Source organism: Sceloporus occidentalis, unplaced genomic scaffold (assembly GCF_023333645.1).
Source record: "Sceloporus occidentalis isolate IW3139 unplaced genomic scaffold, rSceOcc1.0.p SCAF_9, whole genome shotgun sequence".
Taxonomy (NCBI): Eukaryota; Metazoa; Chordata; class Lepidosauria; order Squamata; family Phrynosomatidae; genus Sceloporus; species Sceloporus occidentalis.
In genome coordinates this window covers 27,181,112-27,209,052 of record NW_028316989.1, presented here as the reverse complement: position 1 = coordinate 27,209,052, position 27,941 = coordinate 27,181,112, and the positions used below count along the sequence as shown (strand labels likewise).

Here is a 27,941-nt window from a genome sequence, read left to right as displayed (position 1 = left end):
GCCCGTTTTGTGTCTCAGTGCGGACTAGAACCTTTCAACTCCTAGTGTGAAAGTCCGACCGCTATGCTAGATATCCTCCTAAAAGTCCCTTATAATTTCATGTTGAATCTTCTGAGTCAAAGCAAGGCTACATCGAGTCCAGGAAGGGGGGACTTGGAGCCCTCCAGATGTTGTTAGACTGCAGTTCCCATCAGCCTTACTGTATGAAATGGCAGTCCAGTGCTTTCTGATGGAGCAACAGGTTGCTTATCGCTGACCTACTCCAACATCCCACTTCTTATCACCTGGAATGTGTGAGTAGGACATGAAAAGAGCTACTTCGCTTTTCTATTCCTCCTCTGCTAGAATCATTTCATGGAAGACTCCACCAGAATATGGAGGTTAAGTTTTTGAAGTGATTTCTGAAAAAGCAATCATTTCATATAGCTTTTCCTGACCCTTTCCTTCTTTTATTAAAATACAGTCACCCCTCAGCATCCACCGATCCTTTATCTGTGGATTTGAGCATCTGCAGCTTTAAAATGTTCCAAATATATATATATATTCCAAAAAGCAAACCTTGATTTTTGCCATTTTATATAAGGCACGTCATTTTAACTATGTCATTGGATTTAATCAGATTTGAGCATCCACGGATTTTAGTCCTGGAACCAAACTCCAGTGGATGCCAAGGGCCTACTTGTATTCCTCCAATTTTTAAATATTGGATATTGTGTTTGGTGATACAGGTTGAGTCTCCCTTATCTGGAAATCCAAAATACAGTACTCCAAAATTGTGGCTGAGATAGTGACACCTTTACTTCCGGATGGTTCGTTGTAGACAAACTTATCTTCATCCTGTGCTTATAAGATGCATATGAAACATAAGTGAATTTTGCATTTAGACTTGTTTCCCATAATCCAAAATAAAAATCCCAAACATTTCTGGTCCCAAGCATTTCAGATAAGGGAGACTCAGCCTATATTGCTTTACTCTGGAGTGTGGCTTTCCAGCATATCTATCTATCCTTTTTCTCAAGGAATTCTGGGACCTGTACTTTTATGAGCCATTTAGCTTTCTCCATAAACGCATCCCAAGATTCCATAGCATTGAGCAATGGCAGTTAAACTGGTGTCAAACTGGAATTATTTCTGCAGTGCAGGTGCAGCCCATGTCCCATATTCTGTGCAGTGGTCCAGAAGCCTTTTATTTCTTAAAAGCCTGAAGTCTTTTTAAAAAATAAAAAGTTTGGAACCATTGCACAGAACGTGGAACTTTATTTCCTTTCTTTATTTCCCTGTGAATACATGCTTTCCAGGTTTTGTTTTGTTTTGTTTTTGTTCTGTTACTGTATATATATTCGGTCAAACAAACAAAACACAGATTCTGCTTTGTTTCCATCCTGTCATTTTTGCATACAATCTTCATATCCATTCTCTGGGTGAACCACATGAATGAGAACAAGCAAGCGGTGCAACAAAATGTTGCAGCATGGAGTGGTCCCAGTTGAGGGTTCTTACTTTTCTATTCTCCTCCTCCACTTCAGAAACAAAAATATTAATATTCTGAGATAGTTGGACTTTGTTGGTTCCCTTTTATACCTTGTACGGTTATTCCTCAATATATTTTTGTACTTCTGCAAAAACATTAGGTATTTCAAAGGTTGGCAGTTAATAATTCTCTCCTCTTTATGCCATTCATGTGCACTGCATAAATAATCCAGGTTGACACCACTTTTCCATCAATGCTGTGGCATTTTGGGAATTGTAGCTTTGACAGCCTTCTCTGTCAAGAGAGCTCTGAAGCCACAACAAACCACAGTTCCAAGAATTCAGAAGCATTGAGCCATGGCACTTAAAGTGGTACCAAGCTGGATTATTTCTGCAGTGTGGATGCAGTTTGGATGGCTTTGGGCCCGTACAAACAGGCCAAAATAAAGCTGCTTCAGGTCACTTTGGAGGTATGCTGATAAAATGACACACGTATCTTAAGAGGCCAGAAGCTGCGCCAAAGCTGCACTCCAGTCCTTAGGATGAATGCATCATTTGAACAGAATACCTCCAAAGTGACCCGAAGCAGCTTTATTTTGGCCTGTCTGTATGAGCTCTTTTTTTTTTTTTTTTGGCTCTGCAAATAAGAATATTTGTTTCTGGGTCTGAGAAACAGGGTGGGATGCAGAACCATGGAGGGTTTGTCTGTTTTTCCTGTTTGCCATCTGGCTGACAAAGACAATTTGCAAATTTGCATCCTATGAAGACAACACCTGCGCCAGACCTGCCCTTTTTGTGTCTGCAAAGAGAGCAAGTGGAGAACAGTAGTCTGGGGTGATGCAGCACTTTATACAGTACTTGGGAGAGGTCTAACATTGGACTATAACTTGAGGATTCTGGGAATCCTAGTCCAAGGAAAGAACTTTCTCAAGTTTTGGTTTGAGCTGAGCACATTGACAAACCATCTGCCCTGCTGGTTTGGCAATTCTGGGAGTACAGCCCGTTTTTTCTTTCCTCAGCCACACTAAGTACCTCTGGAACCAAAGGATGAAAGAGGTGTGGATAGGATCCTTTTAATAATAACAACAACAACAACAACAACAACATTTATTTCTATCCCACCTCTCCAACAAGGTCGAAGTGCCTTACATCAATAAAATCCTTACAATACAATAAAATAAAGTCCACTATCATCTCCCTCCTTAAACTAAATCAACATAATAATTACAACATAACAATAACTATAATAAATGTAATTAAAACCATTAAAACTTTTAGGCCTTAGACTGGGGTGCCAACTTTGGGTGCATCTTGTTGTTGATGTTCTGCGTCTTCGTGTCATTTCCAGCTTGCGGCAACCCTAAGGCAAACCTATCCTGGGGTTTTCTTGGCAAGATTCGTTCAGAGGAAGTTTGCCGTTGCTTTCCCCTGAGGCTGAGAGAGTGTGACTTGCCCATTTTCACCCAGCGGGTTTGCATGGCCAAGCTAGGAATTGAACCCTGGTCTCCATAGTCCAACACTCAAACCAATGCAACACACTGGCTCATCGGTGCATCTACACTGTAGAAATAATGCAGTTTGGCACCACTTTAAGTGCTGCAGCTCCATTGTATGAGAACCTGGGATTTTAGTTTTACAAGGTTTTTAGCCTTCTCTGCCGAAGAAAGCCGGTGCCTCATCAAACTACAAATCCCAGGATTTCTGTAGGATGGAGCCACGGCAGTTAAAGTGGTGTCAAACTGCATTATTTCTACATTTAAATGCACCTCGTAATACATTTGGGGGGCAGTTTTCTGATGTGAGGTTCCCACCGATTGCCAGAAATATTATTCCAAATTGGGGGTTATTGGAAGTGGTCACAGAAATGTGCTTTTGGTTTAGGCAGATGCTAGTGTTGAACCAGTGGTTCCCAAACTTTGGTCCTCCAGATGTTTGGGACTGTAGTTCCCAGTATTCCTGATTGTTGGCCAAGTTGGCTGGGGCTTTCGGGAGCTGAAGTCCAAAACACCTGGAGGACTAAAATTTGGGAATCTGGGAGTGCAAAGAGAGCCTACAAACTTCTTTAAAAGGTCTGCAGCCAAAGGAAATGCACCTTTCGGGCCAAATCTCGAAGCAGTCCAGGAAGGTTGCAAGTAACCAAGGGCTACAAAAACTGCCCACCTGGCTCTATTTTAGACAAACAGCAAAAAGCTTTTTAACTTGCAAGTAAAACCCAAAGGCTTGGAAATTCAGGGCAGGTGCGGGGACTTTGGAACGGGTGAAAATAGTAGTAGTAGTTTGGCTGCAAGAAATGGGTGCAGCAGCGTCTTGTGAAAATAGAGGAAGCTGATCAGAATGTGCCTTTAAGGAAACAAAAGCCAAATGAGCGGATAATGTGTGAGCAAGAGGAGGATGGCTGGACTTTTCCTTCAGATGGAGAGGTCAAGGGTTAGAAATCATTAATTTGAGTTCTCCGGTCTGAGTGAAACTATGCTGTGAACAGCAAACAGAAAGCGAGAGATCACTTAAACCCTCCAGAATGTCATTTGGTGGCATTGCTTTTTGACCATATAAGGAGAAGCTTGCTTTACTATGAATATATATATATATATATATATATATATATATATGAGAGAAAGAAAATAAAAAAAAGTGTGTGTGCCTTGTAGGGCAGTAGTTTCTCCTCTGAGAACAGGAAGTTGGAAATTGACCTTTAATCTCACCCAGCCGGATCGGTTTGGATATAATCATTAACCGATCGGTTTTTCCTCGCTTGAGGACAGGGTCCTTGGCCAACTTTGCCCTCTCCGAAGCTGCAAATACTGTGACTTTTTAAAAATAAAGTCTATGTTGTCTTGTTTGGAAAACTGGAGAGGAACTGGAATGAAGCGATGGAAACTTCTGATCCCCTGAATTTGAGCTTGATCTTCCTGGAAAACCATCCAAGATTTGCGAGAGAATTTGTTAGTGGACTGATTTGAAAGCATAGCTGGGTTGGCCTGTTTTAGCTGAAAAAGACATCAAGGGATTGAGGATCACCGTCTGCACTGCAGAAATAATCCAGTTTGGCACTGCTTTAACAACCATGGCTCAGTGCTATGGAATTCTGGGACTTGTAGTTTGGTGTGATATTTAGCTTTATCAGAAAGCTCTGGTGCCACGGCAAACTACAAAACCCAAGACTCTGTAGCACTGAGCTGTGGCAGCTAAAGCGGTGTCAAACTGGATTATTTCTGCAGTGGGAATGCAGCCTAACTGGGGAGAAGCGATTTCTACCAGAAACTTTGCTGGATACAGTCTGATGAAAGCTTATGCTAGAAATTATGCTAGGTAAACCTTAAAGGTGCTACTGAGTCTATAATATCTTTTTGGATTCAAACTTGTAACATGAGTTAGATTTTTTTATTTTGCTTCAGTTAACTTTTGTAACCAGTATCTCTCCCCCTGATGCTTGAGCTATGATGATCCTTCAAATGAAAATCCATGCATTTTAATGCCAGGTGGGAATGGAGCACCCCTTCCTATGATGTCAGACTGCAGTTCCCATCAGCCTTAGCCAGCATAACCCAGGGGGAAAGAATGATGGGACCCGCAGTCCTCCAGCTCCTGAAAGGCTGAGTAATAGTGCCTTGAATCCCATGTCAGGAGAAAGGCAGGATATACTTTCTATACTCATGCATATGTCTAGAAATTTAGATTTAAAAATTGACCCAAGAAAACCTAAGTCAATTTACCCATGGGTCATTGTAAGTACTGTATTTTAAATCATATAGATACATATAATTATATATAATTACATATAATTATATTACATATTATATAATATATATAAATCTTATATATACAGTCACCCTTCCATTCTTGAGGACTTGAGATCTGCCGTCTTGAATATTCACAGGGGGCGAACTATGGGGCTTGAATATGGCGAGTCTCCCGTTTTCGTGAAGGGGTCCGGAACAGATCCCCCGCGAAAACAGAAGACTGATTGTGTATATATATAAAACCACCCTCAGGTGAAAGGCAAGAGTTTGATCTGCCCTGAAACCACTGACCCCCCTCTACTTTCTAATCCATTCAGCCTTATGAGGGCAAATAGTTATATCCGCTAGAATTTTCTACATTCTTTGGCATTGTTTTCCTTTGCTTCATCCTTTATATCCTTCATTACATGCCCCTAAGTTTTACCCTTGACTTATTCACGGGTCATATCAAAATCCATAATTTTGGCCCTGAAACCTGCCCTCGACTTATACATGAGTTCAACTTATAGTTGAGCATATACGGTAAATTCAGTCAATCCATCAGTGGTGTAGCTTTTCTAAAAACTAAATTAAAAAGCTGGGGTTGCAAAAAGGATGTGAGAATGTGGCTTCGGCTTCAGTCCTGAATGCCCTTGCCAGGCTCCATTGGCTGCGGTGGGAGCTGCCTCCGAATAAATAGGTCTTGGGTTGTGCTTCCGCCCGTGATGGTATCTTTAACCGGATCGTCCCGTTTGCCTCCACCTTGGCATCTGAATAAAAGAGGGCAGGGAGGGGGCATGGATGACGGCGGAACACAGTCTGCATTTTTGAGTCAACTGACCTAATTTGCAGCTCCCGGCACACATGCGCAGAAGCATCCTGACACGGGTGTGCCGGCATTTCAGTGTTACCATGGAATAACCAATTTTGCGAATCACCACTGTTACTATTGTAAACATCATCATCATCTAGAGAGATCTTGTAGCACCTTTGAGACTTAAAGAAAGAAAGCAGTTGGCAGCATGAGATTTCCTAGGCTTCAGTTTACTTCCTCCGATGCATTTGGGAAATAGCCTTAAAGTCTATGAAAGCTCATGCTTCTTTCTTTCCAGTTAGTCTTAAAGGTGCAACATGCTCTCTTTGATTCTACAGACTAATATGGCTATATCTTTTAATAATAATAATAATAATAATAATAATAACCAAATGCATCTGAGGAAGTAGACAAGTCTATGAAATCTCATGCTGCCAATTTCTTTCAGTGAGTCTCAAAGGTGCAACAAGATCTCTTTACAGACTGATTCTACAGACTAACACAGCTATATCTTTTATTATTATTGTCCATTATTGTTATTCTCTATCATTATCATCATTATTATAATTATCACCACATTATTATTATTTTCTTACTCTCCTCTCCCCAAGGCTCAAGATCGGGTGCAATATGGATTAAAACACATAAAATAATTTAAACACAATTAAAACACATAAATCCCAAGGCACATTAAACTCATCCAGCATAAAATATCCTAATTTAAAACACATAGTTTAAAATCAGTGGCATTTTCTAGCTCCCATATGAGTGGGGTGCAGAACCATGGAATAACCAATTTTGTGAACCACCAAATCAATAATGTAAATATCATCAACAACAATTCCTTTTTTGGACAACATTTCCTAGAATAGACGCACACACACACCAATCCAGCCTATGTAGCCACAAGGTTATTGATTTGTTCTTTTCCAAGAGAGCAATATTTCAATATTGTTTATTTTCCGAGAGAGCAATTCTTCTGGAAAGTGATAAAAGGGACAGTTGTGATGTGCCGTCGTAAGAGGGAAGAGCACAACAATGGCACAATGCCATAACTTTGCTGCTGAATGAAAAGGGCTTTCTGAGTTTCGTAACACACACAGTGTAGTCATGGGAAAGGTTGTTCAGAACATCCTTAGTGTATTTGTAAGGTAAAATTACACTCTCTGCTAAGTGAATGCATTTGTGGTTGCATCAAGAGAGAAAGAGAGTTGAGAAACATTTTTCCAGATATGTAAAGGTTTATGGGGGGAAAGTTAGCCAACCTACGCATCTGCTTTTGAGATTCTCATCCGTTAGCGACATCTGGTTAATGGATCTACTGTCTATAGAACCATAGAGTTAGAAGGGGTCCCAAGGGCCATCTATTCCAAACTCGTGCCGAAAGTAACCTTGAAAGATGGACATGTAACTTCTGTTTTTTAAAAAAAGACAAAGGCGGTTTATAGACAGGCGGTCTGCCGCTGCCACCGTTTGCTCCGTGCGGGAGCTGCAGCAGCCACACCGCGCGGCTCCCGCGCGGAGCAAAAAAGGAGCTCCAAAATGGAGCTCCTTCTTGCGGCACCTCTGTGACGTCGTGAGGCGCCGCTGGCGCATTCGCGACATCATAGGCGCAGCGACACGTCTGGACGCTATGCGTCCGATACGTAAACATGGCAGCCCCCATGTGGAAGGGGCGCCGCCATGTTGTACGTATGGAATACGTACTAGGGTTAGGGGGATGCGGAAGCACCGCCCCTTCCTAACCCTAATACGTATTCCATACGTATTTTTTGGCGGTCTGTAACCCGCCAAAGTGTTTTTTATGTATTTAAAGCAAGGGCTGGAAATTGCATTGGGGTCAAGAGCCAATTCCACGTGGCCACCTTCTGCTACTCTTTCAGGTACCATCAACTTTGGCAGATTTTATTAAAAATGAATACAAGCTGAGCATCCTTTATCCCAGTAGTTTCCAAACTTTAATCCTCCAGGTGTTTTGGACTTCACCTCCCAGGATTCCTGACTGTTGGCCAAGCTGACTGGAGCTTTTGGGGATTGAAATCCAAAACACATGGGGGACCAAAGTTTGGGAACCACTGCTTTTGTCCAGATATGTGAGATGCTCCAAAATCCTAAACTTTTTGAGCACTAGCATGATGCCTTGAGGCTTCAGTTTTGGAATGTTTTAGATTTTGGAATACAAAAGTGCATACTGTGTTTGCGAGGCCAGAGAGAAATGTAAGGATCTGTGAAATGGTGGGAGGTGTGGATTTTTTCATTTTATAGGTCTTTGGGTCTCTTTCCAGCTGCTTCTCTACCCAGCTTTGCAAATACAGTACACATATTACGCTACAGTCATCCATCCGTTTTCATGCAATGCAAAACCAAAAATCTACCAATATTAAAGTCCCATTGGCATGAACGGTGGCGCGCACCCCTATTTTATGTCCCTCTGTTTGCCCCTCGCACATAATCGGACGCAGATTTGAAGTCCGCACAAACAGAGGGATGACTGTACTTGTATTCCAAAATCCAGAGAAAAATAAATCCCAGCTCCGAATGCTTCTGGTCCCAAGCATTTTGAATAAGGGATGTTCAGCCTGTATCTATGTCTTCTCCCTTCTCTTCTTCTTTCTTGGTTTGACTCCTCTTCAGTCTTATAATCCACAGACCCAATGTGCACACATGGTCTGTATTGTCCGCTAATGTCTGTTGCCTCCCTCGAAGACCAATGCATTTGCCTCTTCCTTCCCTCTTTGCGCAGGCTGAGAGCGATGTAGCTTCCTTGAACAGGCGTATCCAGCTGGTAGAGGAAGAGTTGGATCGGGCCCAGGAGCGTCTGGCCACCGCCTTGCAGAAACTGGAGGAAGCCGAGAAGGCCGCAGATGAGAGCGAAAGGTGGAGATCAGATCCAAGTGTTTTCTTCACAGTTGAACCACTACCCAAAAATGTTGGGTCATCCTACCTTCCTTAGGCAGGGAGTTCCACATTTGAGGCGCTGCTACAGAGAAAGCCCTGTTACATGAACCCACCAACCTACAGTTGACCCTCCTCATTCACTAGAGTTAGGGGGACAAAACCCCCATGAAAGTGGGAAAACCACAAATTAAAAAAAATCCACTATTTTTTAACTTGTAAGAATGCTTCTCTAGGAATCTGTGGCTCCTCCGGTGCAACTCGATATGCAACATGGGCCAGAAGTTGACCATAGAACTGGTCAACTGGAGGACCTACAAATGCCTAGAGAAGTGTTTTTTCTAGGAATCTCTAGGTCCTCCAGCCTGACTTCTTGCACATGTTCCCCATAGAATAACACTGGAGGAACTAGAGATTCCTAGAGAGAACGTATTAATCAAATCTGTGAATAATTAAATCTGCAAAAGTCAGACCTGCAAATGTGGAGGGCTGACTGTAATTTCAAGAGTGTCAGGACATGCCACAAAGCCTCTGAAAACCTTAAATTTTTGCCGGCTTGAATGGGAGGAGATGGAGGGTCTGGCAAATACCAAACCCGAACAAATAACAAGGACCTAGTGTATATGTATGAGTGTGTATGTGCAGGGAGCAACCAGGCATTGTCAGTTAAGAACCTCACAACCTCTTGGAAAGTGTCTCAGTTTGATACTTTTCTGGTGCCATCTCCTTCAGCCATTTTGGGCCAAAGGCAGACTTTCTGGACTGAAAACCTGGACACCATGTTTGCCTTGTAAATCTTGTGTCAACATCAGGGATGCTGCCTGGAGTTAAGGGAAGGTTAGAGAAAAAAGAAGCAAATAAATCTTTGGCTTTTTCCTTCCTTCTATGTGGACATTGGCTTAATTGCGCCAGGGCGACAAACTCATATTTTTGTGGATATCAACATGGCCTCAACTTAGAGGATTAATACCACTGTCCACTGAAGGATGCCCACTAAAGGATGTGGAAAACTGTGGATTTTAAACATCCACCTTGGATGCAGCTCTGTTTCATCGCTAGCAGCTGAAGACGTCAGACTCCAAAATGTTTTGCTCATTTTATCTTTTAGTTCTGTTTGTTGACCAATTCAGCAAATAAATCTGAGAGTGTCTGTGTGTATATAAAGATGGGGAAGGATATAGGTTAGTAACAGAGCCCCTGATTTGGCTGCAAAGAGACACTAGTCCACTCTACCACTCTCCAGCCAGATTTTCCTTTGGAAAAATGGTGTTGCCAGCAATACTGGGTTGAATGGACTGAGGGTCTTTGTGTAAGACCCCTTCCCCCTGCTTCTTCTTTGGCCCTGGTACAAATGTCCAACCCTTAAATGGTTTCCTCTCTGTCTTCCTCAGAGGTATGAAGGTCATTGAGAGCAGAGCCCTGAAGGATGAGGAGAAGATGGAAATCCAGGAGATCCAACTCAAAGAGGCCAAGCACATCGCTGAGGACGCCGACCGCAAGTATGAAGAGGTGGGTATTTCAGCACTTCAGAGGAGGCTTGTCCCTTGGGTCTGATTTGGTTCCAGGGAGGGCATGTAAGTCCATATGGGAAGGGTTCAGTTGACCTGATGTGTCCCCAGCTTGCTATGAACTTGTTGGGTTAACCCCAACCATTGTACATCCATAGATCTCTCCATGGATCTGCTTTGGATCACTTCTAGATCCATAGATCTCTCCATGGTAATGCTTTGGCTGAATTCTGGATCCATAGATCTCTGCGGGTCTGGTTTGGCTAAATTTTGGATCCAGAGATCTCTCCGTGAGAATGCTTTGGCTTAATACTGGAAGTCACCGTTTTTGTGACAGATTCAGTCTTCTCTCTCAGAGACCTCTGGTGCCAAAACAAAATCACAGATCCCAGTATTCCTTAGCATTAAGCCATGGCAGTTAAAGCTGCACCAAACTGCATTAATTCTGCAGAGTAGATGCAGCCAAAGAATGATCTGTTCCTTTTTGCAGTCATCTGTTCCACCTTCTAGGTAGCAATACTTACCTACCAGGATGTCCTTCTTGCCACTGAGTGCATTTCTTCTTTCTTGCAACTTGACTCTTCTTTCCTTCCGCCGCACAGGTGGCTCGTAAGCTGGTGATCATTGAGAGCGACCTGGAGCGCGCTGAGGAACGGGCTGAACTTTCAGAAAGGTAAGCGGCCCATGGTCGTCCCGCCATGCTGGGGCTTTCGCCGTTCCTGCTTTCCTCGCGGCGAGCCTGTTGCATCCATCCGTCGGTGAAGCTTGGCTGTTGGGGCGGCTTCCTTTGTTATTAATTTTTACTGTGGCAACTGCGGTCCACTGGATAAGCCAGTGGATCAGGGGAGATGTATTTGTGTGTGGTTGTGCGTATACATCTGCCTGTGCGTGTGTGTGTCTTGTGTGCTTACGGTGGTTGCCGCCTGATTCCTTTTGGGGGTCTTCCTGTTTGGTATTTTTGGGGGGTCACTTGCATGCTTTTGGACTTTGCTCACCGATTTTTGTGAATGGCTTTTGTGCATTTTCATGTGTCCCACTAATAGCCAAGTCCGACAGCTGGAGGAACAGCTAAGGATAATGGATCAAACGCTGAAAGCATTAATGGCTGCAGAGGAGAAGGTACTGGAGCAAGTCTACATTCTCTGTCTGTGAACCAAACAGTTGAATCTTAGCTGCCACCCAAATCTCCCGGCTTTTCTAACCAGCTAGTTAGACGCCTGTTAGCCATAGCAGCTGTGTTCTCCTTGCATTCTACTTTTCCCCCTTTTTTCCTTCTGCATTTGGCTTGAGTGCCTTTCTTAGTCTCCAGGGTGAATGTCTGTGTGTCTGTGTTTTTAACCTTTTTTGCAGCTGGTTGAGTCCCCAAAAGAAGCTGAACAACCTGGGAATGGTAGAAAGGTTTTGTGTCAGTGGCTCTGAAATCAAGTCCAAAAAGGTTGACGTATAGGGCCAAAACACACTGCAGAGATAATCCAGTTTGAGACCGCTTTGACTGCCCTGGCTCAATGCTATGGAATCCAGGGAATTGTAGTTTATTGTGGCACCAGAACTCTTTGACAGAGAAAACTTAATGTCTCACCAAACTACAGTTCCCAACATTTCCTAGCATTGATCCAGGGCAGTTAAAGTGGTCTCAAACTGGATTATTTCTACAGTGTGTTTCAGTCCAAAGTCTCCAGTCTTTTTCCATGCTGGGAATGGGAGAACTTTGTGTTCATTTTGGGCACCATCCATAGAGGACTCTTCCTCAAGACTGGAGAAGTTTGGGGTGTTTTAAAAGCACAGCAAACACACTTTTTGGAATACAAAAGGTTGGGTTAAAATTTGAACCCGGTTTTAACCCTTGCATTCGTTTGGCCTTTTCAATTCCTGGGCCGGTTCAGCTGCTTTTGAGGCCCTCCCTTTTAGCTCTGAAATTCAGTTTTCATTTTTTTCCCCTATCTTTTCTCCCTCCCTTGTTTTTTTTTTTTACTCCTCTCTTTTTATGCTTGACTGATCTTCCTCCTGCCCTCTTTTCCTGCCTCCGTTCCAAAATAATAGCAAATGTGCTGAACTTGAAGAGGAATTGAAAACTGTGACCAACAATCTGAGGTCGCTGGAAGCTCAGGCGGAGAAGGTATGGTGTGAACGCAACACGATGGGTTTTGCAACCCCATCTGAAGAGTATTTATTTGGGAGTAAGTCCTCTTACTTCTATTGGAAAGGACCCACGTCCCCAGAAAGTAACTTAATTACTAATTACTTCCAGTGCTTCTGAATCACCTTTCCAACCATTATCTCTGAAAATGATCTTTTTTAGCACAGGCTGAATCTGCACTGCAGAATTAATGCAGTTTGACACCGCTTTAACTGCCATGGCTCCATGCCATGGAAACCTGGGATTCATATTTTGTTGTGGCACAGCAACAGAGGAGGCTAAATATCTCACAAAACTACAAATCCCACGATTCCATAGCATTGAGCCATGGCCGTTAAAGCAGTGTCAAAGTACATTATTTCTGCAGTGCAGATGCAGCTGCAGTGAATAAGAAATACAGTATAGATATGTGAATGTGGCTTTATTCTGGGTCCCCTTAGCTATGTGCTTTGTGGGGCTGTTGCCAACTAAAATATTGGGCAGAGGCTTTTTCATAATCCAGATATTTCAGGCCAAAGTTTGGAAAAGTTACTTTTCCAAATCCCAGCATACCTCCCCCCCCTCCCCCAGCCATCTAGGATGATAAATCCCAGAGTTCCCAAACCAATCTTCGCTGCTGATAATGCTGCAGAGATGCAGAGAGATTCTGGAAATTGTCATCAAAAAAGAGTTAACTTTTCCAAGCTCTGTTTAAGAACCAGTAGCGGTATACAGAACTGAACTGGGGGGAAAAGCTTTGATTTTTGGAATATTTTGAATTTTGGAGTTCCAGATAAGGGACGTTCAACCTGTATGGTTAAAACTCTCCAACAAAGATGTCTGTCTGGACACCTTTGGGGAAATATGGCCAATTACATCTGGCGTTCTTTGTGAACTTGCTAGATTTTCCCCATGCATCTTTTGTTAGTGGACTTGAACTTTTCTGGGGTGCAGCTTCAGCCAGCAAGGGTACTAGGGCCATGGGGATTCCAGGAAGAGTTACCTTTGGGGACTACAACATCCAGAATCCCCTAACTACTAAGGCTAGTGGACATGATGGTGTGAGATTCTGTGAATTGACAGTCCAAAATATTTTCCAAGCTCTGGCTTTTAATATATGATGACAAGAATACCAGGTGTGGGGCTGCTGAGAGCTGAAGTCCAAAAGCTTTCTCCAGCTCTGGCCTTTAACATAATTCCAAGAACACTAGAGTGTCACTTTTATAAAAATTGCCCAGAGATTCATGCCTGCTGTTGGTTTCTTTGTCCCACAGTACTCCCAAAAGGAAGACAAATATGAAGAGGAAATCAAAGTCCTTACTGACAAACTGAAGGAGGTAAATAGAAAACGTCAAATAAAATAATAATAGTAGCTCTTCTGCTTCAGCCTAAAAACCCTGCATCTCTCCAGTTTTCCAAAGAGTGCAATTGTAAAGAACGTCTGCCTCGCTGAACACGTTGTAACAAGTCACAATTTTGTGCAAGGCCCAGCAAGCTCTCTTGGCTTAGGCAGACTGAGTCCTTAGTCCCAGAACTGTGCAATAAAAGGGAGAGAAAATTGCAATATGAAATTGAGGTTGCATTTAGAGCTTGGCTGGGGTAAGCTTCTCATGATGAAGATAGTGTTCAGAAAAGATATGAAGATGGGTCTCCTGACCCAAATACATCTTCTTTCTCCTCCTCCTTCTTTACACCTTCGTGCTTCTAGTCCTTTCCATTCATCCACTTCCCAGAATCTCCTTTCCCTCCATCCCAGGACTATTGCAGAGCAGGCATTTTCCACCTCAAAAATCTGCACAATTGCCCTCTGGTATTAGAAGAAGTGATATCATACCACTTCCGGTTCTGGCAACTGACCCAAATACCGTTGAACCTCGTGTTTTGGGGAGAGTTTGCTGGTGGTTGGGAGCAAGGTGTACCCAAAGCATCACATTTTGTGGCAGTTTGGGTTGGGAGGTTGAGCAATTTTTAGCCAAAAACTAGTTTTCTGGGAGGGTTCAGGTTTCTCCGAGGAGCTTTGCAGGGTGCAAAATGAGGTCTGCATTTCATCCCATGTGCTGCCATTTCTCCATTCCTGCTTTATCCTCTTCTGCCTTCTGCAGAAAGCAGCATGAATGACTTCATTGGTAGGAATGAAGCCTTGGGGCTCTGGGTGAATCACACCCAAGACATCATTCTTGAAGGCGGCAGCTTTGGGTAGTATTTACCTTGACGTTTTGGAGACATCCCTGTGTGCCAACCCACCCACACCGTTTCTGTGTAGCATTGCAGATGTTTCTCCACCTCTTACCTGTCTGTGTGTGTTTGTGTCTCTTGTGTTAACAATGCTTGTGTGTTTTTGACCCCAGGCTGAGACCCGCGCTGAGTTTGCAGAGAGGTCAGTAACCAAGCTGGAGAAGAGCATTGACGATCTAGAAGGTATGAAAACCCTTTTCCCTCTTCGCCTTCCTTGCTAAGGTCAAAAGGCTGATGCCTGGACCTAAGTGGACTCCATAAGAAAGGGGTGTGTGTGTGTGTGTGTGCTTATATGTGATACTTGCTTACCTGGACTCTGAAACATCCGTTCTGCACTGATGCCAATCGCTAGCCCTATTCAGATACTGGCATTGTTTGGAGAAGCGTAAAAGATGCATCAGCAAAATCTCTCCAACTGGTCTTTCCTTGGGCTTGTTTGATGAAATCTGGCCACTTAGTTCAAGTGTTGTAATTGTGGTGTAATAAAATTAATAACAGTCTCGTATCAACGACTGTGTCCACACTGTAGAAATAAGCCAGTTTGACACACTTCCATAGCTCAGTGTTGTGGAATCCTGGGAACTGTAGTTTGTTATGACACCAGAGCTCTCTGACATGGAAGGCTAAATAAAGTTCCCAGAATTTCATAGCATTGAGCGGTAGCAGTTAAAGTGGTGTCAAACTGGATTATGTCTGCAATGTGGATACAGCTTCTGGAGTGTAATTGCACAATTTTGGGGGGATATTCATGGGATAAACTCTGATCTCCTTTGTGTGATAAACTCCATAGTGTGGTTAGTGTCCATAATAGACTTTCATTTCTGCCCACCTCCTGATGCTTTGTTGTTTGACTTCCTTCTGAATCTGTTTGATTTCTTTGTACCTTTTGTTTCTCTTTTTCATCTCACTCTCACCTTCTCCTGCCTGGCCACCATCTCCACCTCCTGCGCACCTTTCTCCTCCTTCACTGTTGTGGTTTCCTTTCCATCACTTTGCGTCACTCCATCCTTATCATCATCCTTCCTGACCTTCCCTTGGCGAAACTCTCAGATGAGTTGTATGCTCAGAAACTCAAGTACAAAGCCATCAGCGAGGAGCTGGACCACGCTCTCAATGACATGACTTCCATGTAAACAGCTCTCCATCTTCTGCCTGTGCCTGCCTGCCTTCCTTCCTTCCTCTCTCCCTCCATCCTCTGGATTGCAAAGTTCAGCCTTGGAAATAGTAACTTACCCACTCTTTAATGCAAAGGGACTAACTACTGCTGCTTCTTAAAAACTTGCTCTTTTTTTTTTTTTTTTAAATGATAAAATAAAATTTTGGAAAGCTTTTTTTTAAAAGTATCATTTTTGAGTATCAAAAAATAGGAGTACAGTAGGCCCTTTATATCTGCTGTGGTTTCATTCTAGGACTCTTTTTGGATATCAAAATTCATGGATGCTCAAGTCCCATTTTAAATAACCATGCAGTAAAATGGTATCCCTTATATATAAAATAGCAAAATCAAGGTTTGCTTTTTTTGGAATTGTATTCATTAATATTTTCAAGTCATGGATAGCTGATGACGAATCCATGGATAGAAAGGGCCGACTATAGCAACATTAATATCACAAGAAATCCAGAAAACTGACAATTACTGAATTTTTGGGAGGAGTATTTTCAGGCCAAGATGGTTGAAGCCATGGATACAGAATCTGTGGATGGACTGTACCATCACAAGCATCCAGAAAGTTTATAATTAGCACACGACACACCAGACTTTAAACTTTTTTTTCTTCTAAAAATGTTTGTGCCCCCTTTCTCCTTCTTAGGGGCACAAAATGCATTGGCTTTTTTGCATCACCCCCTTAATTCAAATCAGTGCTAAATCCGGCATTGCACCCCACAGTTTTGCAGTGGAATTCTTGGCGCCAAATGATTTGTAAGCCTCCCTCTTAAAGGGTTGTGTGTGAGAGAGAAAAGGATTAAGAAAGAGATGGATTCAGCAGCCTTGGCAACTTGCATTAAAGAGTGTCTTCCTGCCTGAGTTTACAAATTTTGTAACATTTCTGTAAGACTCACTTCTTACCTAGATGTGCATCTTCAAATCATTTCCTTCCCTTCCTGACTGCATCCTCCCGCCTCTTTGGTTGTGCTTTGAGTTTCTCCTTCCAGTTGGCTTCTGTTCCAGCATTTCTAAGGTCCTGGTTGCTGCTGCACTGCAGAATTAATACAGTTTGACACCACTTTGACTGTCATGGCTCCATCCCATGGAATCCTGGGATTTCCATCCCATGGAATCCTGGGATTTGCACCTTGTTATGGTGTCAGAGCTTTCTGAAAGAGAAGGCTAAACAGCTTACCAAACTACAAATCCATAGCATTGAGCCATGGCACTAAAAGTGGTGCCGAACTATATTCATTCTGCAGCATAGATGCAACCCCTGTTACTAAATCTAGGCTTGGATAAACTTTATTTCACGATTTCCACATAGCTATAATTTTTTAAAAAGTAATTATACTGTGTGTGGAAGGGTTTTGCTCTAAGCCATGGGTAGGATTCATGTGGCCTTCAATACATGGGTCGACTTGTACTTCCCAGCATCCCTCACCATTGGATATGGTTGGATAGGGGCTGCTGGGAGTTGCAATCCAACCAAATTTGGAAGGCCACAGAATTCTCCTTCCTACTTTATGCTTTTTCATGCCTACAAAAGAGATTTGGTGCAGGTACTGGATTTAGGCACAGAGTACTTTAAAAATTAAAGTAATAAATTACAAAGTACAGGATTGTTCCTGTGTTACCGAAGCGGTAACATACTCCATCAATATTAAAGTAATAAGTTACAGGATTGTTTCTGTGTTACTGAGCTGCTAACATACTTCATCAATCAAACATTTGAGTAATTTGTGGCTAATACCTTTTTCTACAACAGACAGCTGTTTGGCAAATAATCTTACCGTAAAGGGACAATCTGGAGTCCTCTTCTGAAGATGTGTAGTATTATACCTGAGGATTGTTAGGGAATGAGAGCATGGGTGTGTCCAAAAATATAACTTTCCCATAGCATTCATATCACCTTTTCAACTTGCAACCCAGCATGCTTTTTCTTAGATGGCCATTCACATTCCAAGATGGAATGGAGAATATGTTGATATTATCAGTTTCACCTGGAGGAAGATAAACAGGTGCTGATATTATTATCTGAATAATACACCTGCAGTGTATTAAAGAGTATTTATCCATAAAACAAGACCAAGACACCAGTGTTGAGGTTTAATGAAGAAAGAGAGAAGAGAACCACAAATACTAGAAGTGGAAAAGCAGCATTTTGCAGATGTGTTGGACTCTGATTCCCATCATCCTCGCTAGGTATGGTAGTTTCATGCTTTTTGAGGATGATGGGCATCCGGCCACATCTGGAAAGAGTCAGACAAGGTTGTGTTAAAGTGTGTAAGGTGTGTATTGCCAGTCAGTTTGTTCTGCCCCATGATATTTTAAGAAATGCTGAACAGAAGTTAACTATACTATACCAATAATCTTAATAAAGGTTGAGTCTCCCTTTTCCAAAATTTTTGGGACCGGAAGTTTTTAGGATTTCAGAGTTGGAACATTTGAATAATAATAATAATAATAATAATAATAATAATAATGTATTTGTATCCTGCCTCTCCAAGCAGATCGAGGCGGCTAACAATAATAAAACACTCTTAAAACACAATAAAACAGCTATCATCATTATATCCCAATAAAATTATCTCACAGTAAAACAGTTATCATCATTACATAATGGAAATGAGACCCAAGTCTTGGAAATGAGACCCAAATCTAAACAAGAAATCCATGTATGTTTTGTGTACACCTTAAGCTTATACACCTTATATACATAGCACATAACAGTACTTATACACCTGCTAATTTCATGAAACTAATCTCAGCCATCCAGGAGGACAATTTTGGATTTTGGAGCAATTCAGATTTGACAATTCTGGATAAGGGAGACTCAACTTGTTCTAACATTTGGCAATAATGGGATTTAGTGCTAAATGGTTCTTTAAAAGTGAACAGGAAGAGAAACCTGATCATATAGGGCTCTTTCCAAAGTACTCAATTGGTAACTATACAGGAATTAATACCTTTAATTTCTGGATATTTAACTGCCGACTGTTTTATAGCCAGCATTGAGCTTTGGTGAGAGCCTCTAATATAGATTTGCATACACCAAAGTAATTTGCATCCTTCTTCCTTTCCTTCCATTTAATTCACAAACAAAAAATATTGCTGTATCTACCATTTTGAAATATTTTTTGTTGTACCCTTGTGTGTTTTTTTTCCTGTTGTGGTGATGATGGTCTAAAAAAAACATCTGTTTTGCAGGTTTTGATTTTCTATCCTCCCTTAGAAGTCTTACATTTTTAACATCCTTACAAACACTTTGTGGCGTCATTTCGCTTGGAACAAACCAAGGTTTTTTTGCATGTGGACTAATAGCAGTAGAATAATTTGCAGGTTAAGACTTGTCAGGGTTTCAAATGCAATCTAAAAACTTGGAAATACTCAGCTAGAGAGTTGTGTTAACGTTTCTGAAATTGCAAGAGATTGCTCTTCTCCTAGGCTGAAAATGGGTTTTGGAAAGGGAGAGGCAAATGTTATATTCATTTGACTTGAAATAACTAGCAGACTTGTAAATAAGGAAACTCCTTTTGAGTCTTAAGAACTAGGTTTGCAATCTAGTTGTCAGAAATGAACTGGGGGAGAAGCTTATTTTTCAAAATGACTATTTCCTTCTTCTTAAAATTGCACAAACTTCTCATAATTGCACAATTTTTTCAAAAATTGTTGCAAGGAGCACATGCAGTAAATATTCAGCAGTGCGGTCTTTTGCTCCTTTCCATCGATTCCAGCTAATGCCAGAGTGTGGGAAAAGTTCTTTTGGGACTACAGTTCCCAGAATCCCCTAGCCAGCATGGCCAGAGGATTCTGGGAGTTGTAGTCCCAAAAATAACTTCTCCATTCTCTGGCAAGTACACTTTCTGATGCCCCATAGACCTCCTCCTTTCCCCTTTTGTTTCGAGCCAAAACTGGAACTTGAGCAAAGTCACTTTTATGTACAACATCTCCCAGAATCCCCTGGCTCTCTGTCATCCTTCCATGTGTTGCAAGAGAATTATAGATTGGGATGGGGCGGTATAATATATTTATTTTATTGGTTTATTCCTGTGTTTATTTGATTTGGTTTATTCCTGTGTTTTCTTGCTTGGCTCCTAATAGGAAACCCAAAACATTGGGAAATTCAAAGATATAGCCGCGTTAGTCTGTGAAATCAGTATGTAGAGAGATCTTGAAGCATCTTTGAGACTAAATGGAAGAAAGAAGTTGGCAGCATGAGTTTTCGGAGACTTCAGTCTACTTCCTCAGAGGCATTTGGACTTAAATCCAAATACCCTGAAGTCTATGAAAGCTCCTGCTGCCAACTTCTTTCTTTCAGTGAGTCTCAGAGCTGCTTCAAGATCTCTGCATTGTGAAATTCTGTAAGGATTCAGGACTTTGACTTGGAATCAAAATGACCAGAGTTAGGAGAAAAGTTTGCTTTTAGGGGATTGCAGTTCCCAGAATCCCTTCTCGAGCTGCAGTTCCCCAAAATCAAACTTCCTCCAGCTCTGGAAAACAGCAGAGGCAACAAATCCCGTGCCCAGCCAAGAAGGTCCGCATGCATTTGTAAGCAATATCCCAACAATGTTGGTTTGGAGAGCTGTTATTATGATCCAGGGACCCCCAAGCTTTCCCATTTCCGGGCTTCCCATCCTTTTATTTCTGTTGCATTTCTCCTCCGTTTTCTCCTTCTGTTCCCTTCCATCATGCTCCATTTTACTGTATTTTTTCTTTATGGTTTCCTGTCTTCTTTATCTTCACACAGATAAATGTTTTTGCTTCTGCACTTCTCCAAAGACATCTCCGTGGAGCCGGACAGTCCACCTTTGCCGAGCGGCTGGCTGTTTCTCAGTGCCTTGTCCTGTCCTTCTCTCGCTGTCCCTTACATTTTTCCTTCTCCTCCTAGCGCTGGCCATTTGCCGGACCCCATTTCTCTCTTTCCCGTCCTCTCTGTCCCTTCGGTGCCTTTGGCAACTGTACAGAAACACTCCAACCTTTTCGGTGTAAAATAAAAGACAAAACACAATCCCGCTCTGTCAGCTGTTCCCTGTTTTGCTATCCCTTTGGGCCTTTTATTTATTTCCATCGTTTCGAGTATGAATAAAATTAAAAAATTGTGCTTCCTCGCCATTAGGGATTTATTATCATTATTTATTCTCATGTTCATTATCCTGTTTTTTACCTGCCTCGCTCTCCTTATTTTGGGGTGTCTGTCTCTCTCTCTCTCTCTCTCTCTCTCTCTCTCTCTCTACTTTTCGCTATTTCTGTCCCTTCCATCTCATTTCACAAACAATTTGGTTTAAACATGAGCAAAGGCAAACCTGCTCCCTATTTACTGTAGTGGAAAACTTGGAGGAACATGGCTTCATTGCGTGCCTTCAAGTTGTTTCCGACTTTTGGCGACCCTAAGGCGAAACTGTCATGGGGTTTTCTTAGCAAGATTTGTTCAGCAAAGTTTTTTGTGGCTTTTTCGGGGCTATATGGCCATGTTCTAGAAGGGTTTATTCCTGACATTTCTGTGGCTGGCATCTTTCTCTGAAACACGTAGCTGCAAAAACTGTGGATATTGGCCATGAAAGCCTTCGACTTCACTTTGTTCAGCAAAGTTTTGCCATTTCTATCTTCTGAGGCTGAGAGAGTGTGACTTGCCCAAGTTCACTCAGTAGGTTACATGGCCGAGCGAGGATTCAAACCCTGGTCCCCAGAATTGTAGACCAACACTCACCACATTAAATAGATCCCCCCTCCCCACAAAAAACTTTCTGGATCCTGCTTTTAGGAACATGATTCTTTGATTTAGGCTGGATATTAAGGTGAAATTCTGGATCTTAGAACTACATAGTTATGGCAGCACAGTTCCACTTCAACTATAATGGTTCCATCGTACGGAAATGCTGGGATTTGCAGTTTGGAGAGACCTTAGAGTTCTTCAGTTTGTGAATTCGAAGGACCCCTTTGTAAACTGCAAACCACCACACTTCCATAGGATGAAACCATGGCAGGTGAAGTGGAATCACAGTGCTGTAACTTGTGTTTAAAGGACGCTACAAGACCAGGATCATGCTACATAGGCTGAGCCCATCCTGCAGCGATAAGGCAGTTTGACAGGATCAGAGAAGCGTCTGGCTGTGTTCCCGTTGCCAGATGTGTGACATTCCTTTAGCCAGATGTGCAATGATGACATTATCTGCTGAGACATCTGGAAACCCCCAACAGATCCTGGCTGCATGATATACAGTAATTGCAGTAGCCACACTACAGCAATTAAAACAGATTGATATCACTTTAACTTCCATGGCTCAGTGCTATGAAACCCTGGGATTGGTAGCTTGGGCTCTTTGACAAGTAAATCTCTCCCAAAACTACCAATCCCAAAATTCCATAGCATTGAGTCATGGCAGCTTAAAGTGGTATCAAGCTGCTTTATGTCTGCACTGTGGCTCCTGCAAGTGATGTCATCCAGGAAGGATATGTTGGCGTCCTCCAGACGTCTCAGTGGAGGATGCCATCATTGCCAGGCACTTTTCCAGTTCTGCCCAGCTCTCTGCCATGCAGTGGCTAAAGGATGGGTCCAAGGAAGACTATTTGATGTGAAGGGAGCAACAAAAGACATACGTAGCTATACATTGGACTTAGGTTTGTACATATCACTGACAAGATGCAAGTCTTTGTACCAGCTATACCTGTATTGAACATGGCATACGAAAATCCCTAGAGAATTTTAGCACTCATTCAGAAATGAATCATTTCTTTAATCCACAAAACCAGCAATTGGTATTGCGCAGATGTTATTGTACCTGCAACTCCCACCTTTCCTTGCCATGGTCTCCGCCAGCTAAGGCTAATGGGAGCTGTAGTCCAACATCCTCTGGCAGGACAGCTGCATGATTCCTACCCCTGAATTAAACTTTGCGCAGAAAGAACCTTTTGGATAGGTATTTCATTCACTTTCATGAAATTTAGAAATGTCCTTATGATGGGTGCAGTGACCTGGTCATATACATATTCACACATTTTATTCTGTCATGAAAGAATGAATAGTATTGCAATCTTTCAGTTTGCTGTGATAAAACTGTACAAAATTATGCAGTTTGCAAAGACGGCTCGCCATTCAGGACTCATTATATACCAAAAAAAAAAAAATGCCTATTTTTTTCCTCTGTAGAAAATTCTCATTTCTGTCTAGAGAATGCAGAAAATAACCCCAGGCCAAACTGCAAACCATTGGATATGGGTATAGCAGTAAATGTGGAATATACTCTACAACTGAGTAGCGTGAATGGGCCACAGGTCTTGCATTCTGGTCCTCCATTATGCAATGAAAAGAAAATGCATCTGAGCCGGCAGCCTTGCACAGTCATTCATTCATTGGCATGCCAATGGTGAGGATTCATTGGGGAAAATCCAGCCGTTGCCTTGTGCGTTGGGTAAATGAGCCAAGAAAATTTTTGGCTGGGTTAACAGGAATGGCCTGTTTTCTGCTGGAGTGGAGGTTGAATGTGTGTGAACTCAAGTGCTTTCGGTTAGAACGAGGTGGAATTGCATCAATGGGAGCGTGTCCAAGCAAAGAGGTCTTGCAGGGAAGTTGAAAGCAGGGGGTGGAGGTTGGGATTTCCTTCCTTCCAAAGCCAAAGCCAAAATTAATTTGTTACTGGTCTCTTGAGATGGAACAGCCACCCTGTCCTAGGATAAAGGGAACGCAAATATGGATGGGACATATTCACAAGTCTGGACCGCTTACCATATATAATCAACCTTAAGTCGACTTCATATATAAGTCGAGGGCAAGTTTTGGGGCCAAACTTATGGATTTTGATATGATCTGTGGATAATTCGAGGGTAAAACTTATAGGGGCATATAGCAAAGGATCTGAAGAATGAAGCAAAGCAAAAAAATGCCAAAAGAATTTGCAAAATTCCAGCAGACATAACTCTTTGTGCTTACTCTTAAGGCTGGATGGATGAGAGAGTAGAGGGAGTCAGTGCTTCCCATATTATACTCTTGCTTTTTACCAGGGGATGGTTCCTTCTTTTAAATGAGAGTTAAGATACAGTACTTACATTGACCCATGGATAAAGTGACTCAGGTTTTTTGGGTCAATTTCTTGACCTAAATTTCTAGACTTACACATGAGTATATACAGTAAGTAGTTATGTTCCTTCACTTCCGACTTAAGGTGAGCCTAAGGTGAACCTATCATGGAGTTTTCTTGGCAAGTTTAATCAGAGGAGTTTTGCTGTTGCTGTCATCTGAGGCTGAGAGTGGGACTTGCGCAGGGTCACTCAGTGGGTTTGCATAGCTGAGCTGGGATTCGAACCCTGTTCTTCAGAGCCATAGTCTGCCCCTCAAACCACTATGTCTCGCTGGCTCTGTTACCTGGGTTTATAATTTAGGGATGGAGAAGGGAGAGATGGCCAATGGGGCCAGATAATTCAAGTTGGAAGAGAATCCCAGACTAAGCCCAAAGTTTGGGAAAGATGCTTTTTGGACTGCGACTCCCATGCTGCACTAAAGGGATACTTGACTCTTCCTCGCTTTGTCTCCCTTTAATGGAACTGCTGTCGGCTGGAGCAGTTTGGTGGAGGACGGATGACAGATAAAAGGCTGGACGTCCTCAGAAAGCTGTAGGATGAAACTGTGGGACTCACCACCACAGGGCATCACAGTGGCTGCCAATTGGGAGGGCTGCAAAAGAGAATGACATAAATCCATGGAGGATTAATTGGGAAAACTACATTATTACCTACAGTAGTAGAGACAATGTACCTTGATATATCGGCTGCAAAAGGAGCCTGATGTTGTGTCCTCCTGTTGAGTCTCCCTTGAAGCGCACCTAGTTGGCCATTATTTATATTATATTTTATCTGATATTGTAAGCCGCCTCAATCCTGTGGGAGAGGTGGCATATAAATTACTATCATTATTATTATTATTATTATTATTAGACAATAATGGTGATCTTTTGGTCTCAACCAACATAGAAATCTTCATGTTTGGGGGATGTATAACCAGACACCTCCACCATCTTTCCTCGGCCACTGTCCACTCCATGTCAGTTGGACCTAGCCTAAATTTTAACGTATGTATCCAGGATGTGAACCTATTTTGAGAGAAATATAGATTAACACATTTACTGTTGGGGCTATACCTCAGAGTAGATTCCACATCCCAATGACACAAGATCCGCCCTTGCCGTCCCCGGTTTGGGGAATGAACGGAAATTCTCCATGAACATTTGGTTTCTTGTGTGGCTGGAGACGACGGTGTTGACCAGCTCTTGTGGTCAGTTTCTCCTTTCCTGAGCAGGATAGAGATGCAACGCTCTTTCCAAGCTTTGCAAAGTAAGTCTGATGGGAAATCCAACGCTGCTTTTACTAACCTGCCTGTCTGCTGTGATTCTTTTGCTGGTGTTGGTTAACGTTGTTGCTGTCTTTTCTGTCTTTTTCCCCTCCTAACCGTATTCTTCCTTTCTGCCTCTTCTCTTTTCTAACCTGCTTGCCGGCTTGTGCAGACCAACTCTACCAACAACTTGAGCAAAACCGCCGTCTCACCAACGAATTAAAGTTGGCCCTGAACGAGGATTAAGCCTGTAGTATGGACCACCTCTTTCTAACGCATTTTATATATGGTTTATTTACGATTCATTTGGTATTGAAACACGCAAGGAGAGCTCTCCGTTTTAGTAAGAAAATCGTTGTCCGAAATCAGTCCGGGAGAAATGGGCTTCGCTTAGGAAAGTTATACGATCAATTGTTATGCGATCAATTGCCTTCTATTTGGATATTTTCTTTTCCGGCTTCAAGATCATAATTTATTTTTCCAGACACACACAACCAAGCAGGGTTCCTCTCCGAGTTCCTTTTTCCAAGTAAACTTGGGAAGGGAAAACTCTGAAATCTGAACCTTTGTTTAAAAGAACTCCCAGCTGGTTCAAGTTTGCAATCTGAACCCATTGTTGTCCCTGAGATCCAGGTTTTTAAAAAAAGTGATTTCAATCCACCAGCCAAATAAAGGGATTTTGTTGTTGTTGTTGTGGTTGGTAACTCCTGGTTTAAAGAAAGGTTTTTGCATCTTGACAGCTTGGTTGTATGTAATTCTGGAGTGTTGTTCTTAAATTTGTGTTTAATGTGTGCATGCAACATAAAGCTAACATCTGTGAAAATGTTTGTGAGGTTTTGCGTTCGTATGTGTGTGTTTGCAAAAGTAAATGAAGTCGGGTTTACCCAAATAGTCACAAAATTGTTGTTTTCTCTCCCCTAGCCCCATTGTTGTGTGCCTTCAAGTCATTTCTGACTTATGGTGACCTTAAGGCAGCCCTATTTCAGGGTTTTCTGGGCAAGATTTGTCCAGAGTAGGTCCGCCACTGCCTTCCTCTGAAGCTGAGCAGGTGTAACCATGGCTGAGTGGGGATTCGAACCCAGAGCCCTGACCCAGCACAGAAACCATTATACCACAATGGCTCCCTACCCCATTTTCTGCTAGATGTTAAATATCAGTGAAACAGTGGTATCACCAGCAATGTAAAGAAAAGGTTTAATTTTTTAGAAAATTCATCCTGTTTAGTCTGCAGCACAAAACAATAATCTTGGAGCACTAACCTGTTGAGTCTTAAAAGTGCTCCAAGGCCATCTTTTTAGAAAAATAATTTATCTGTCCTCTTTGCTAGTTTTAAAAATGCTCCAAGGCAGTCGTCATTATTATTATTATTATTATTATTATTATTATTATTATTTAACACAGACATACAGTATAAAACATATAATCCACATAACAATAAACTAGCAGTCCACATAAAAGTATAACTTACAACATTACAACCAAACAGAGATTGTTGATAGCTTTCAATTCGGATATTTGTCCAACTTTCTTGAATAAGAGAATTTGTCTTTTATTACCTAAGATTTTTTAAGTATCTCTCACATCTAACTTTATCTCATCAGAAGAAAACATTTTTAACCCGTCCAAACTTAGCAACACAAGGCAGTCTTTTTTTTAAATCTTTTCTCTGTCCTCTTTGCTAGTTTTAAAAATGCTCCAAGGCTGTCTTTTTGAAAAATCATCTCTGATTTTCTGAAGTATGTTTGACAAAAGTATGAGAGCTAAAGACTCTTGTTCCCAGAATATATATTTTAAGACTTGCCCACCTCCTTTTTGTTAACGGTCTTGAGTCAGCAAAGTCATTTTTGGTATTTCCTGACCCTTCCTTCCCCTTCACCGTCATGCTTGCGTTTTTTGTGCAGTTGACATAAATACTTGACTCTCAATGACAGCTTTCCGTTTGTTTGTTTTCCCTTTCATCTAAAACAGAGAAAGTGGCGCATGCCAAAGAAGAAAACCTCAACATGCATCAGATGCTGGATCAAACTTTACTGGAGTTAAACAACATGTGAAAAAACGTCTTAGCCATCGCCACGCCACGCGCCGGTCTTGTTTCGGTTTAACACCTGCTTGCCATGAAACCGCTCCCCGAAATGTGTCTTTATGTTTTATTATTTCCTCCCCACTATGCCACGCGTCACGGAGCCCACCCCGCTTCATCCCAGGCACAAAGTCGGGTCATAAAATGTCAAAGCTGGGAATTGCAATCCATCAAGTTGGGAAGTAGTAGTGTTTAGCTGTGCCATATTCCGGAACGAAACTTGCAAACATTTTGTGCTGAGTTTCCGTTCACATTCGCCGGTTGCAAATCCTTGATGGGAACGGAGAGGACCTTTTTGCCTGCGGTGCCTTCCTGTTATATATGAAGTAAAGATTAATTATTTGGCAACCCAGGAAGAAAGTGGCTATTGATCAGCATGCCTTGGAAACAAAAGATACTTGTGCTGCTGCTCATCTTTAATTTCTACCATTCAGACATTTGTCCAGCTCAATAATTTGATTTTCTTGGAGGGGACTTGAGCTGAAAAGCCTTAGCACATCCCTTCCAAACATCCCCCCAAAAAATTCAAGAGCAAAGCAGACCTGCCCTCTCCTTTCTAAACACTTTCTTAACAACTACAAAACCAATTTATGGCTCGCTACAAACTTTTAGGCAGCTTTTCAGTCTGCCCA

At 42.1% G+C, this 27,941-nt stretch overlaps 1 protein-coding gene across 10 annotated transcripts in view; it reads left to right on the top strand.

Moving 5' to 3' along the window:
- Nucleotides 1–27,372, top strand: part of LOC149307115 (tropomyosin alpha-1 chain) — a 46,841-nt gene extending 19,469 nt beyond the window's left edge. For 3 of the 10 annotated variants that reach the window (XM_089538190.1, XM_089538193.1, XM_089538188.1), the window contains 7 exons: nt 8,747–8,880; nt 10,290–10,407; nt 11,009–11,079; nt 12,447–12,522; nt 13,797–13,859; nt 14,871–14,940; nt 27,198–27,372. In XM_089538190.1, coding sequence (XP_089394316.1) covers nt 8,747–8,880; nt 10,290–10,407; nt 11,009–11,079; nt 12,447–12,522; nt 13,797–13,859; nt 14,871–14,940; nt 27,198–27,280 — 615 coding nt within the window. In that variant the 3' untranslated portion in view covers nt 27,281–27,372. Of the gene's footprint in view, nt 1–8,746; nt 8,881–10,289; nt 10,408–11,008; nt 11,080–12,446; nt 12,523–13,796; nt 13,860–14,870; nt 14,941–15,807; nt 15,891–20,654; nt 20,744–25,401; nt 25,483–27,197 lie in introns of those variants that run through there. The other 7 variants (XM_089538189.1, XM_089538194.1, XM_089538186.1 and 4 more) reach the window with 4 other exon arrangements.
- The last annotated feature ends 569 nt before the right edge of the window (nt 27,373–27,941 follow it).